Genomic DNA, 11,121 nt, shown 5'->3' with positions numbered 1-11,121 from the left:
TGTATATTTTTTTTCGCTGCTGTGCAAACCTAAAGGTGCAAGTATTTTAAATCATCCACTTGGCCGTGTGGATGCACACATGTGCACACACACTCATGAAGTTGATCAGCAAATCTCACAGTACCTGCAGCGATCCTGGAATTTCACACCCATATTGCAGAATGCACACATCCACCCTTGAGCCACAAGAAGGACAGATTCCTATTTGCACCTCTCTCTCTGCATAAGATTTGTCAAGCTGTGATTGTGGGTCCAGGTTCCTCAGACCAGTCCTTCTCTGGAAAGGACTCTATATTGCTGGTGGGAGCATATAAGTTGGCCATTAGTTAGGAATAGAAATTAAGCAGGTATCAGTTGTCGTCTTTTTCCCGCGATTGAGAGCAATAGTGTATTGGCTTTATGTATGAAATGTCTCAATGCCTTTCTTTTCCTCAGATAGTGCCAAAAAGTGTTAAAAGGGAGCCTCTAAGCTCTCAACCCAGGTATTAGAGTCACGTTTTTCCAATAACAATCCAAACCATTTAGTATAAGTTGATGCTGCATCTACCAAATGTAAAGGGCTCTTATGAATAAAATAAGAAATCAGATCTAACATGGCCCACGTGCGCATTAGAAGGCTTCTCTCCATCCTGGGGGGCAGTGGAAGTGTGTCAGCGGGGGTGCTCCGATCTGATCGGCTGCAGATGTGATCTTTGGGTCTCCAAAGAATAACCAGGTGGACTGGTGGAGCCCAATGGCATTTACCCAACCTTACTCACCTCACTTACACAAACACCAAACTAAAAACATCAAAGCGCTAATGATTGGGTCCCAAAGGGGGGTAAAGCTTTTTAACAAGCCAGCTCACCCAATTGGATGCATTAACAATGTGGCTCTGTTACTTTACAGCAGGGGTGAATGTTCCTGTCTGACAGGAAAGCTTTTTCAGAAAACCTTTCAGATTCAGTGATTAATTGAAATGGATTAATGAAGATGTATTTCCCATCAGAAGGGTCCTTGAGAAAAAGGCCTTTATGGCTAAACAAACATTTATGGGCATTACCTTGCTGGGAATCACATTATCTATAGAACATTTACTTTTCTGTGCCCCCTTTTGCCCTAAAGAGGTTTTTTTCTCTTGTACTGGTTTTATTTTTTTTTAATACTGTTGTTTCATGGAGACAAAGACTGAGTTGAAGAGCTGTTATGAAAGACAGTCAAGAGTTCACAAAAAGCTTTTCTTTACTCAGCCAATTCTACTGTCAGCACTTCTGCTGTGCTTCTGAAAAAATAATTTCATCACAGAAGTCAAACCAAAGCATAATTTAGATGAAATCTGGAGAAGCTGTAACATCTCTGAAGAAACACTAAACACCTACAAATAAAAAAGGAGAGAGCAGGAGCCTGTCAACAAAAGCTTTCTCATCCGTAACTTGTATTTATTATATGTATTTGTTTGCTTTAAATTACATTATACTTACCATATGTTCATACATTTACACTTGATTTTTCAAATATCTAGACTTAAGATTGCGACTGGAGATAAAATTACCCACTTAAATTACTAACTATAAACTCTGTTGTGTTATCCTGACAGGCAACCAATAGATGGCATCAGCAGCTCTTATCATGGTAACTATTGTGCAATAAATAGATACCATGTAAAATGAAAAATATTAAATAATATTTAGATTCATATCTAAGATTAATATACACCAAAAACAAACGTACTTGCGTCAGTCACTCTGTTAAACTTGAAAACAGATTTACAGGTTTGGTCTTTGGTCTCACACCACATAAAGTCAACTTACATGACATCATTTAGACCACCTGCTGAAGGTTGTATGCTCTACATAAATGTGTGCCACCTAGCAACCTCCTATCATATCATACCACGATGATATCATTGGAAAAACAAACCCTCACCATTGCTTTAAATGTACTCGTTGCTAATGATCTCATAGTTTTTACTTGGATCTGGATTGTTCCTCTAGAGTTTCTATTCTTTGAATTTTGCATATTTCTTTCGGGTGAGTTTAGAATATATTTGTTTCAAGCAACACGGGTGCTTCCCAGCATGTAACAAATTCAGTTTTCAGGGTATTTCCCTCAGTTGCAAGTTTTATTTTAATTTTCCAGTTTGATGTACAGAAAACTGTAGGCAGGGCCAATACTACAGCAACAATGCCTATGGTTTGCACTGTTTACAGCTGTCCCAACCGATCAAATTGGGGGAAACTACTATTACAACTATTGAGTGCAAGAATAGTTGAGAATCAAAACACAGACCATGGTGGGATTATTGCCTCTGTGATATAATCACCAGGTCGTTTTTTTTGTCAGTGTATTTGTCAATGTTGTTTTGGGGAGGAAGCAAGTTAGCTATCCACGAGACTTGCTAGACTTGCTAGTGATGCTAGCTAGCTGCTAGCTGCTAAGACGGCCGTCAAAGCTTCTTTGGCTCTAAGGCTGTGGACCCAACTGCACACAAAATAGTAAAAAAAAAGCCTCTAGACTCTTGCACACCTTCATCTGGCAAGCAGGGTTGTAGGAGGTCTGGAGCCCGAGGTATGCTGATTGGTCAAAATTGGTCAAATCAGTCAATTTTATGGGAAAATGTCTCTTTCATTTTGTTGGGATCACATCCAATATGTTTTCTGGCAATACCTGCTGCCTGCAAGTTCAGCCAGCCCTTTCACGTATTAACTTGCCAGTTTAAACTTGTTTTTTTCCGACCATCTGAATTTTTACAAAATAATTGTTGAGTGGAGCTACTGCTTTCTGCGCTGCCCCTTGGCCTTTCTGCTGCCTTCTATGTTCACACAGGTCTCTGCTGAGCACACAGAGTCGTCCTGTCAAATATGCCTGGTATCCCAGACCGGCCAGCCTCTCAAAGGTGTCTGTTATCCTTCTTTTTTCTAATTTCAATGCAACAGTTCTGCATCACACAGCAAGCCAAGGGAGTGTGAGAAAAATATCAACACACTGGAAAGGGATTTAAAAGGTAATGCTGACCTGTGCAAGACTTCTCACTCTAGATTTACTGCAGTTGCAGATGGATTATTTCTTTATTAATTAATTATTATCTTATTGCATCCACTGTGTAGTAGTTCTCAAGTTTGTCTGTGACTAACATTTCATGCACAGAAATTACAATGATGGTTATCAAACTGTTAAAGATTTACTTGCAACGTAACAGATTTTTCTGTCACTTTGAAAGAAAAGAATTTCTAATAGAAATATCCTCATGTTATGAAGTTCGGACTGTGAATTTGTTTACAACAGTGGCATCGTTATTCATCCAACAGATACAGATTTGCAAAAATCTAAAATTGTGTTTTTATCGAATTTAAATCCAATGTTTGTCTAATGCTGATAGAATGCTATATTTTGGTCTCCTCCAAATCACTTACCTGCTACATGCTGCACCATGTTCACCAATGAATTGCTGTCCGTCTGACATTTGGAGTGGTGCACCTAGCCTAGAAAGGGTTTACTGTATCTGCATAATATTTTTAGTTGCCTAACCCAGAACAGCACACCAGCTGCAGAAGCCGAAGAAACCCAACACTGTCAAAACAAAGTGTGACCCGCGCATTTCACCTACGAACCTCAAAGCTAATTTGAGAGTCTACCAATGGAAATGTGTACATGTGCACATTCATGCATGAAGACAAAGAGACAAGTGAAGTGATGAACGAAATCACAAGGACCAGCCTAAATATAAATACTTGTATTTAACTATCTGCCTTCCGTCTTGCTCTCAGATTGACAACACGATCAAGCATCAACCCTATTGAAAGTCAGGGGTCACATTTCCGCCGTATCAACAGGGCTTTTGAGGCAACCGCTGTTATTTGGCCTCAAACACCAACTTGTCCATGTCCATTACGTGTTCTTAAACCTCATTGCTGTGAGAAGAGGCCCTCCGAAAGCCAGTTGACGGCAGGGCATTTTCGCTACTTAAAGCAATACCTCAAGCACAGAGAGGATGTTAAGTTCATCACCAATGGATTAGAAGTCAGTAGCTGTCTCAAAGCAGATTTGCCTTCTCAAATTGATAGAAAGTAAGAGTTAATGACTTGAATGGTGACGGAAGTATAGAGAACATCTACAAAGAAGAAAAAGCAACAGAGTGGGTGTCAGGGAGGCTTAAATAGGTTTAGATATATTCAATAGAAAGTCTTGTGTTATGTTCCTATTGTTCCTTTACCTTATTCCCTTCTCCTTGTCTAAGGGGGCTGACAAGAATAACCGTGTGTGTGTGTGTGTGGACATCTTTTGTTCTTTCTGCATGTGTGTTTGCACTTTTGCATTCACACAGTATTTTATTATTCGTAAACCATTCATGAAAATTAAAATTAAAAGAAAGGATAACTTTAGACATAACACCTCTCAGTCAAATGTCCCCGCTTACCAGTCATGTTCCGGTTTACATCAGTCCAAGATGTCATCATTGTTTATGTATTAATTTGCATATGAATTATTGAGCTACGAACAAAAACGTGCTGTTTTGTGACTACCAAATTTGAATCAGTTAATTTTTTAACTGATTCAAATTTGAATCAGTTGTCTTTAGAACAATGCACAAATGATGTGCAGAAAACAGCTGCAGAACACATGACTGCATGTAAGTATGAAGTATTGGGAAATCAACCTCACCTACAGTGTACACGATCTGATCTATAAGTTTGACAACAAGAGCATGCAAGTGTAGAGACTAGTCAGGTCTATAGGAAGTGAATGCTGATGACTTCAACACTCTTGCTCCAGACACAGGAAGTTGCACCAATGCCATGATAGTTGCTGTCGCTCACAAGAACGAAAGGCAGAAGGCCTCAGGGTCATGTGATGAGCAGTGATGTAGAGAACAGCGGAAATCTATCCATTTAAACAATGAACACTACGAAATGACTGAATCCAGAAGAAAGTGCAACTAAAGGAGTGTTTAATGTTAAATGTCATAGAACCACATGCATTGCATCATAATGCCTTATGATCAGCACATACAGACGCATTTTAAAATCATGAAAAATATTTCATAACTGCTGGTCCCCATTTGTTTAAGGATCTTGTGTTATAATATTCACAGCTGTAATACATTATAATATATTTGTAAAGCAGTATAATGACAGTATAATAGATATATCTGAGTTTAATAAGATATATTAAAATATTATTTACACAATCACAATCACAACTAGAAAATGCATTTCCTGCTGAAAATGCGTTGGAATGCAAGCTGAAAATAATTTCAAAAAGTTGCTATTCTAAACATTGCGGAAAGACTAGAAACAGCTGAAATACATTTAAAAATGGCTGAAAATACAGAAATGAGAGAAGCTTCTATGAATTTGAAAACACAGAAATAATAAAAGCTGAAATAATCGAAATAGGAAAAGCTGAGAATTAAAAAATACATTTTTTTAGTAACATACGGTTTAGTACTATAGTTTTAATTGTGGTACTAGCAGCAGTAGAAGAAGTATGTACTAGTTTCACTAGTATTTGAAAGCAATTGTGGTGTACCCATTGTTGAGGTACAGATAATCATTGAGGCTTTTATTTTGAAATAATGGTACTAGTGGTACTAGCAGCAGTAGAAGAAGTAAGTTCTAGTTTTACTAGTATTTGAAAGCAATTGTGGTGTACCTATTGTTGAGGTACAGATAATCATTGAGGCTTTTATTTTGAAATAATGGAATTGGGTGGGGGTGGTTTGGGAGACAGAATGTTTGTTATTCAAAGCAAATGGACTTGGTAAAATAGATTTGTACAGCGCTCTTCTAGTCTTCTGACCACTCAAAGCGCCTTAACACTACATAACATCATTCACCCATTCACACACCAATGACAGGACCTACCATACACAGTGGCAGCTGCCCAACCAGTAACTAACATTCACACACACTGTAGTCACAGCTAGAGGAACAATGCTGGGAATAAGTGTCTTGCCCAAGGACACATTGACATGCAGGTTAGCCGGGCCTGGGATCAGACCGCCAACCCTCTGATTGGAGGACGTCCGCGCTCCCCACTCACCCACAGTCGCCCTAAGCTGATAAAACTAAAGTTATTCATTGATGGGCCTCATCAAAGATTACAGTAAGAATTCCCTCCATTGTGGTTGAAATACTAGTAGTACTAGTAATATTAGTAGTAGTAAAAGTCATTTAAGTAATAATACCAGTTGAAATACTAGAAGTACTTGAAATATTAGTAGTGGTTGTAGTACTATTTGAAAGAGCAATACGTATTCAACAAAACAGCTGAATCCTAAACTTCATGTTTAAATAACATAATCATTGCAGCTTTTATTTTGAAATGATGGTATTGGGTGAGTGGGTGGGGGGGTGGGGGGGTTGAGAGACAGTATATATTATTTAATAGGCCTCATCAAACATTACAGTAAGAATTCCCTCCATTGGGTTGAAATACTAGTAGTACTAGTAATATTAGTAGTAGTAAAAGTCATTTAGTAATAATACCAGTTGAAATACTAGAAGTACTACTAGAAGTACTAGAAATATTAGTAGTGGTTGTAGTACTAATTGAAAGCGCAATAAGTATTCAACGAAACAGCTGAATCCTAAGCCTCATGGCTAAATTACAGATAATCATTGCAGCTTTTATTTTGAAATGATGGTATTGGGTGAGTGGGTGGGGGGGTTGAGAGACAGAATATATTAGAAGGCCTCATCAAACATTACAGTAAGAACTCCCTCCATGGGGGTTTGAAATGAAGAGAGAAGGAGGAGAGAAGGAGGTCATGTCAGGCTGCACTAATCAGCTAATTAGGATCAGCTGTGAGTCACAGAAAGAGCCCCAGCTCGTTGGCGCGGCAACGGAGCAGCTGCACTTAGCTCACAGACAGCTACTGAGAACGCACACCTCAAACAAATGCTTCCTGGAGCAAAACTATTTGGAGTAGCCAAAAAATAATGACATTTTGAGAGACACAAGACTCTACCGAACGTTTGAGTCTAGTTTTTATGTCTTTATGTGTTTTAAAACTGCTCTACTAGAAGTTTACAAAACATGGACCCTCTCTTGTCTTCCGACTTTGTCCTCACTCTAGCGCCCACTCTAAATTCGAAAAGGACCCCAAAACTAATGAAACATAATTAGTGATTATGAAAAAAGTATAATAGATATCAACAAGCTGTTTTTTATGAAATTGTTAAGACTTGTGTCAACATTTTAAAGTTTAAATGGTGTCTCTAGCTGAAAGATTGGAAAAGCTGAAAAAGTTGAAAGTTGAAGAAGTTTTGAGAGGATTTGAAAATTTAATCCATTGGAAACCATGTTAAAAAGGTTGATGTTTTTAATTTATATTAATTCAATTATAAGAGCTAAAAAGCTGAAAAGTCATAGCACACCTCTCCTGAAGGAGCTGAACATTTTATTATTTGAATGGTCTTAATAGCTGAAAGTGTGAAGGAGTTGAAACGTGCGGTTGAAGAAATAGTAGAAGAATAAGTTGATTAAAGAAAAGAAGAACAATACTTGGAATGCTTCAAGCATTCCAACTAATTAGAAGAACAATACTTGGAATGCATGAAGCATTCCAACTTATAAGTTGATTAAAGTAAAGAAGAACAATACTTGGAATGCTTCAAGCATTCCAACTAATTAGAAGAACAATACTTGGAATGCTTGAAGCATTCCAACTAACTAAGGGAGTAGTTTTTAGTTTCCAGATGAGTCAGTTTCATGTTGAATACAGCTTACTGTGATATTTTTGGGGAATAATTGAGCATACGTTGCATTTTCTCTTAACGTACACTAGTCTCTTGAGTACTGCTCTCTAGTCCCCAGAGTGAACAAAGATTTAGATGCAATGCAGCATTTGCCTAAATCTTCCACCTGGAAAAACAAGCTTTTTATTGTTATCCATTTTTTGAGGTGTATATTTATGTAGTGTATCAAAAGTCTCCTGCTTTCCTGTGTCTGTCACTTGATGCTGCTATAACAGGGTTTGCTTCCTCTAAAGCAATGAAAATGTTTTAATGACTCACTTTGCGACTAATCCATTTTGTATCATCATAACCCAGTCCTTTGGTTTAAACTCAACTTGTCACATTATAAATAATAAGAAAAGTCGGGTTTTGCATTTAGATCCTTTTGAGTACAATCTAACACAAGGCCAACAAAACAAATGGACATTATTTAGACACCAAAAATAAAGGCAAATTGCAGAAGTGGGGATTACAAAAGAATGAGTGTAAAAATAGAAGAAGTGAATGAGAGGAAACACATTTGCTCGGTTCACATTTTGGAAGAACAATGCTCCATGACATTTTAATGCTCTCAAGAAAATAATTGTCACTATCTTGGAAGCAATATTAACCAAGAAGAGGCCTTCAAATGTCCATGTGTAAATCTGTTCATGATTCTACACTTTACTATGTTATTTGGCTTCAAGGGGAAAAACCCTTGAAGCCAAATAACATAGTAAAGTTTTGTGCATATTAAAATGCATCTTGAAAGTTGAGTTTCGCCTTTTAAGGTGACAGAAAGTAAAAAGGAGAAGGAAAAGAGAAAGTCTTCCTCTTACTAATGTATCAGTGACCTACACACACACACACACACACTTGTTTGAAATAACTGTCTGTTTGGGTCAGGGCTTGTGTATCACATATAAAAGAAAGAGGGACTGAAAAAAACCGCACTGGGATTTTGATCGGACTTCACTGGCATACCAGCACAATTAACAGGTCAGCCATACTTAATTTGACTTTGTTATGTTAATGTGGGATGACTTATGTATTCAGCACATGTTGACATGAACTCTTTACATAAATACATGAAATACAGATGTAGTGTAAATGTAATCAATCAGCATAAATACTGCTTTGTAACGTTGTATTGTTGAGTGTTGTGTCACGCCTCAACACTAATTAAACATAATTCTAATGAATGACTCTCTTTTTCATGAGCATCACAGACTTAACTTCAGGGCTCAAACGGGCTGCTTTCAATAATTCTGACATCTAACTTTATTTTGTAATTTTTAGACAACATGGAGGGAAATGCATCATATCCCGTGTTCCCTGGTAATCACAGCCACACCAACAACACATGTTCCCGCGACAACGTTGTGAAGACGGTGGTTTTTCCCGTACTCTACTCCTGTCTCTTCCTGGTGGGGCTTTTACTCAACGCCGTGGCTGCGTGGGTGTTTTTTCGCATCCCATCGAAGTCTCACTTCATAATATACCTGAAGAATATCGTGGTTGCAGATGTCATCATGACCTTCACGTTTCCTTTCAAGGTAGGATTTCACTAGTAGAATTATCTTATAAGGTACATTTTAACTTTAAATTGTATGTAAGTCATAACTAATGGCTTTATCAATGTGTATTTAATAATTCTAATAAATTAACAGCTGAAAGAAACTTGACAGATGTAATATACATAATTTTGGTTGCTTCATTGTGAAAAGTGTTAAGTCCTTCATGAAAAGGCATCATTACACATCATGTCCAGGAAGTCTATGGATTTTAATAACTCAGTATTAATCTTATTTAACCTGTTACTCAACTCTATCAGCCATTAGTAGAACTATTCTAAGTAATGTATTTGAAGTAGGTTTTTTTTTTTTTATCTATCAATTGTGGGTTTGCAAATGTTGACAATCAATAATTAAGTGTCTTGTGATGATATACAACAGTAGGAGAGATTTATCTTTCCTTGGCATCATAATTATTGGCTTTTCACTGAGCAATAAAGTATTACCAGACAAATAACTAGTTAAATATACTTTGACGTCTTTAGTTTGTTAAATTAAAGCCGTCTTTTTGTTTCAGTTCAGTTCTTTTTGTGTTTTGGCAGGTTTTATCCGGCTCCAACCTTACTTCCACTGGGCTGCGCATATTCGTCTGTCGGGTCTCCTCGGTTCTCTTCTACCTCACTATGTACATCAGCATCATCTTCTTTGGCCTCATCAGCATAGATCGCTGCAGAAAGACCCTCAAACCCTTCAGGGGGACCAATGCGGCCCGCTTAGCCCGTCGCAAACTCCTTTCGGGAGCCATATGGACCCTTCTGCTGGTTCTTTGTCTGCCCCATCTGATCCTGACACGTAAGACCCCGAAGTCATCGTATTTCAAGTGCAGCGACCTGAAGACAGAGGCCGGGCTGTACTGGCACGAGATAATGAATCACGTCTGTCAAGTTATTTTCTGGGGCAACCTGGTGACTGTGATAACATGCTACACTCTAATCACCAAAGCGCTGTACAGGTCCTACTCCCGCGCCAAGGCCCACAGCAGCGGAGGGGCCGAATGTGGCGCATCAACTCGAAGACCCCAGCAAGCCAATAGAAAGATGAGTGCAAACGTGTTCCTGGTTCTGGCTGTGTTCTTCGTGTGCTTCGTGCCGTTTCACTTTGCCCGTGTGCCGTACACCTTGAGCCAGACCCAACGAGGTCTCTTTGACTGCAGGCTCAAACTCTTCTTTTTTCAGCTGAAGGAAAGTACACTTTTCCTCTCATCCTTAAACTCTCTTCTGGACCCTCTCATCTACTTCTTCCTGTGTAAGTCCTTCAGGACCACTCTGTTCAAGACCCTGCAGCTGCCTCCTGGTTCCTGCAGCAGGCTGACAGGGGGAGGGTCGGACACGGATACGGGCAGCACCGCTCTGAGAGACTCTGTCCGTGCGTGAAACCACTGCTGCACATGATGACGACTTTTGTGTACACACTCTGTGATGATGGCAATAATACTAACCCAAGGGGAAAATAATGTACTTTGTCAAAGCCGAAGCACTGACTACAGCAGTTCTTTCTGTTCTCTGTTTCTCTTCATAACAACATCAAGTTCCTCTCCTGTTTTCAACATCTTGAAAAGACATCCTACTCACATCTGCAAAACATGTGTGATTTATTCTAGTTCTTGTGCGTACAATGAGCTTGACCCATTTAAGTAAGTGAGTATTTCTGAGGAATCTGGAGGGATTTTGTTTTTGTACCTTTTGTTGCAACCGCTCAGTTCTCACTTACCCCTTTTACAGAAATGCATGAGTATGCATATTTAAGAAAATAAAGAGGAAGTCATGCATTTATTATCTGTTGTGTGGGTGATTTGTCCCATGTGTGGTTGGTACTTTTTACAAAGACAAATATCATAAAGACAAAAAAAC

General features: G+C 38.6%; 1 protein-coding gene across 2 annotated transcripts; it reads left to right on the top strand.

Annotated features, from left to right (window-relative positions):
- Nucleotides 1-8,572: 8,572 nt before the first annotated feature.
- LOC119222742 (P2Y purinoceptor 12-like) lies at nucleotides 8,573-11,043 on the top strand. 2 transcript variants are annotated; one of them, XM_037479606.2, is made up of 3 exons: nucleotides 8,573-8,696; nucleotides 8,997-9,253; nucleotides 9,814-11,043. In XM_037479606.2, the coding sequence occupies exons 2-3, from the start codon at nucleotides 9,002-9,004 to the stop codon at nucleotides 10,642-10,644; spliced, it is 1,083 nt and encodes a 360-aa protein (XP_037335503.2). In that variant the 5' UTR covers nucleotides 8,573-8,696; nucleotides 8,997-9,001; the 3' UTR covers nucleotides 10,645-11,043. The 2 variants fall into 2 exon arrangements, with proteins under 2 accessions (XP_037335503.2, XP_037335512.2); XM_037479615.2 differs by having other exon boundaries at nucleotides 8,997-9,285.
- Nucleotides 11,044-11,121: the final 78 nt, after the last annotated feature.

This window comes from Pungitius pungitius, chromosome 3, assembly GCF_949316345.1.
Source record: "Pungitius pungitius chromosome 3, fPunPun2.1, whole genome shotgun sequence".
In the NCBI taxonomy this organism is placed as follows: Eukaryota; Metazoa; Chordata; class Actinopteri; order Perciformes; family Gasterosteidae; genus Pungitius; species Pungitius pungitius.
Note: the sequence above shows the minus strand (reverse complement) of the source record. Positions and strands in the feature narration are given on the sequence as shown.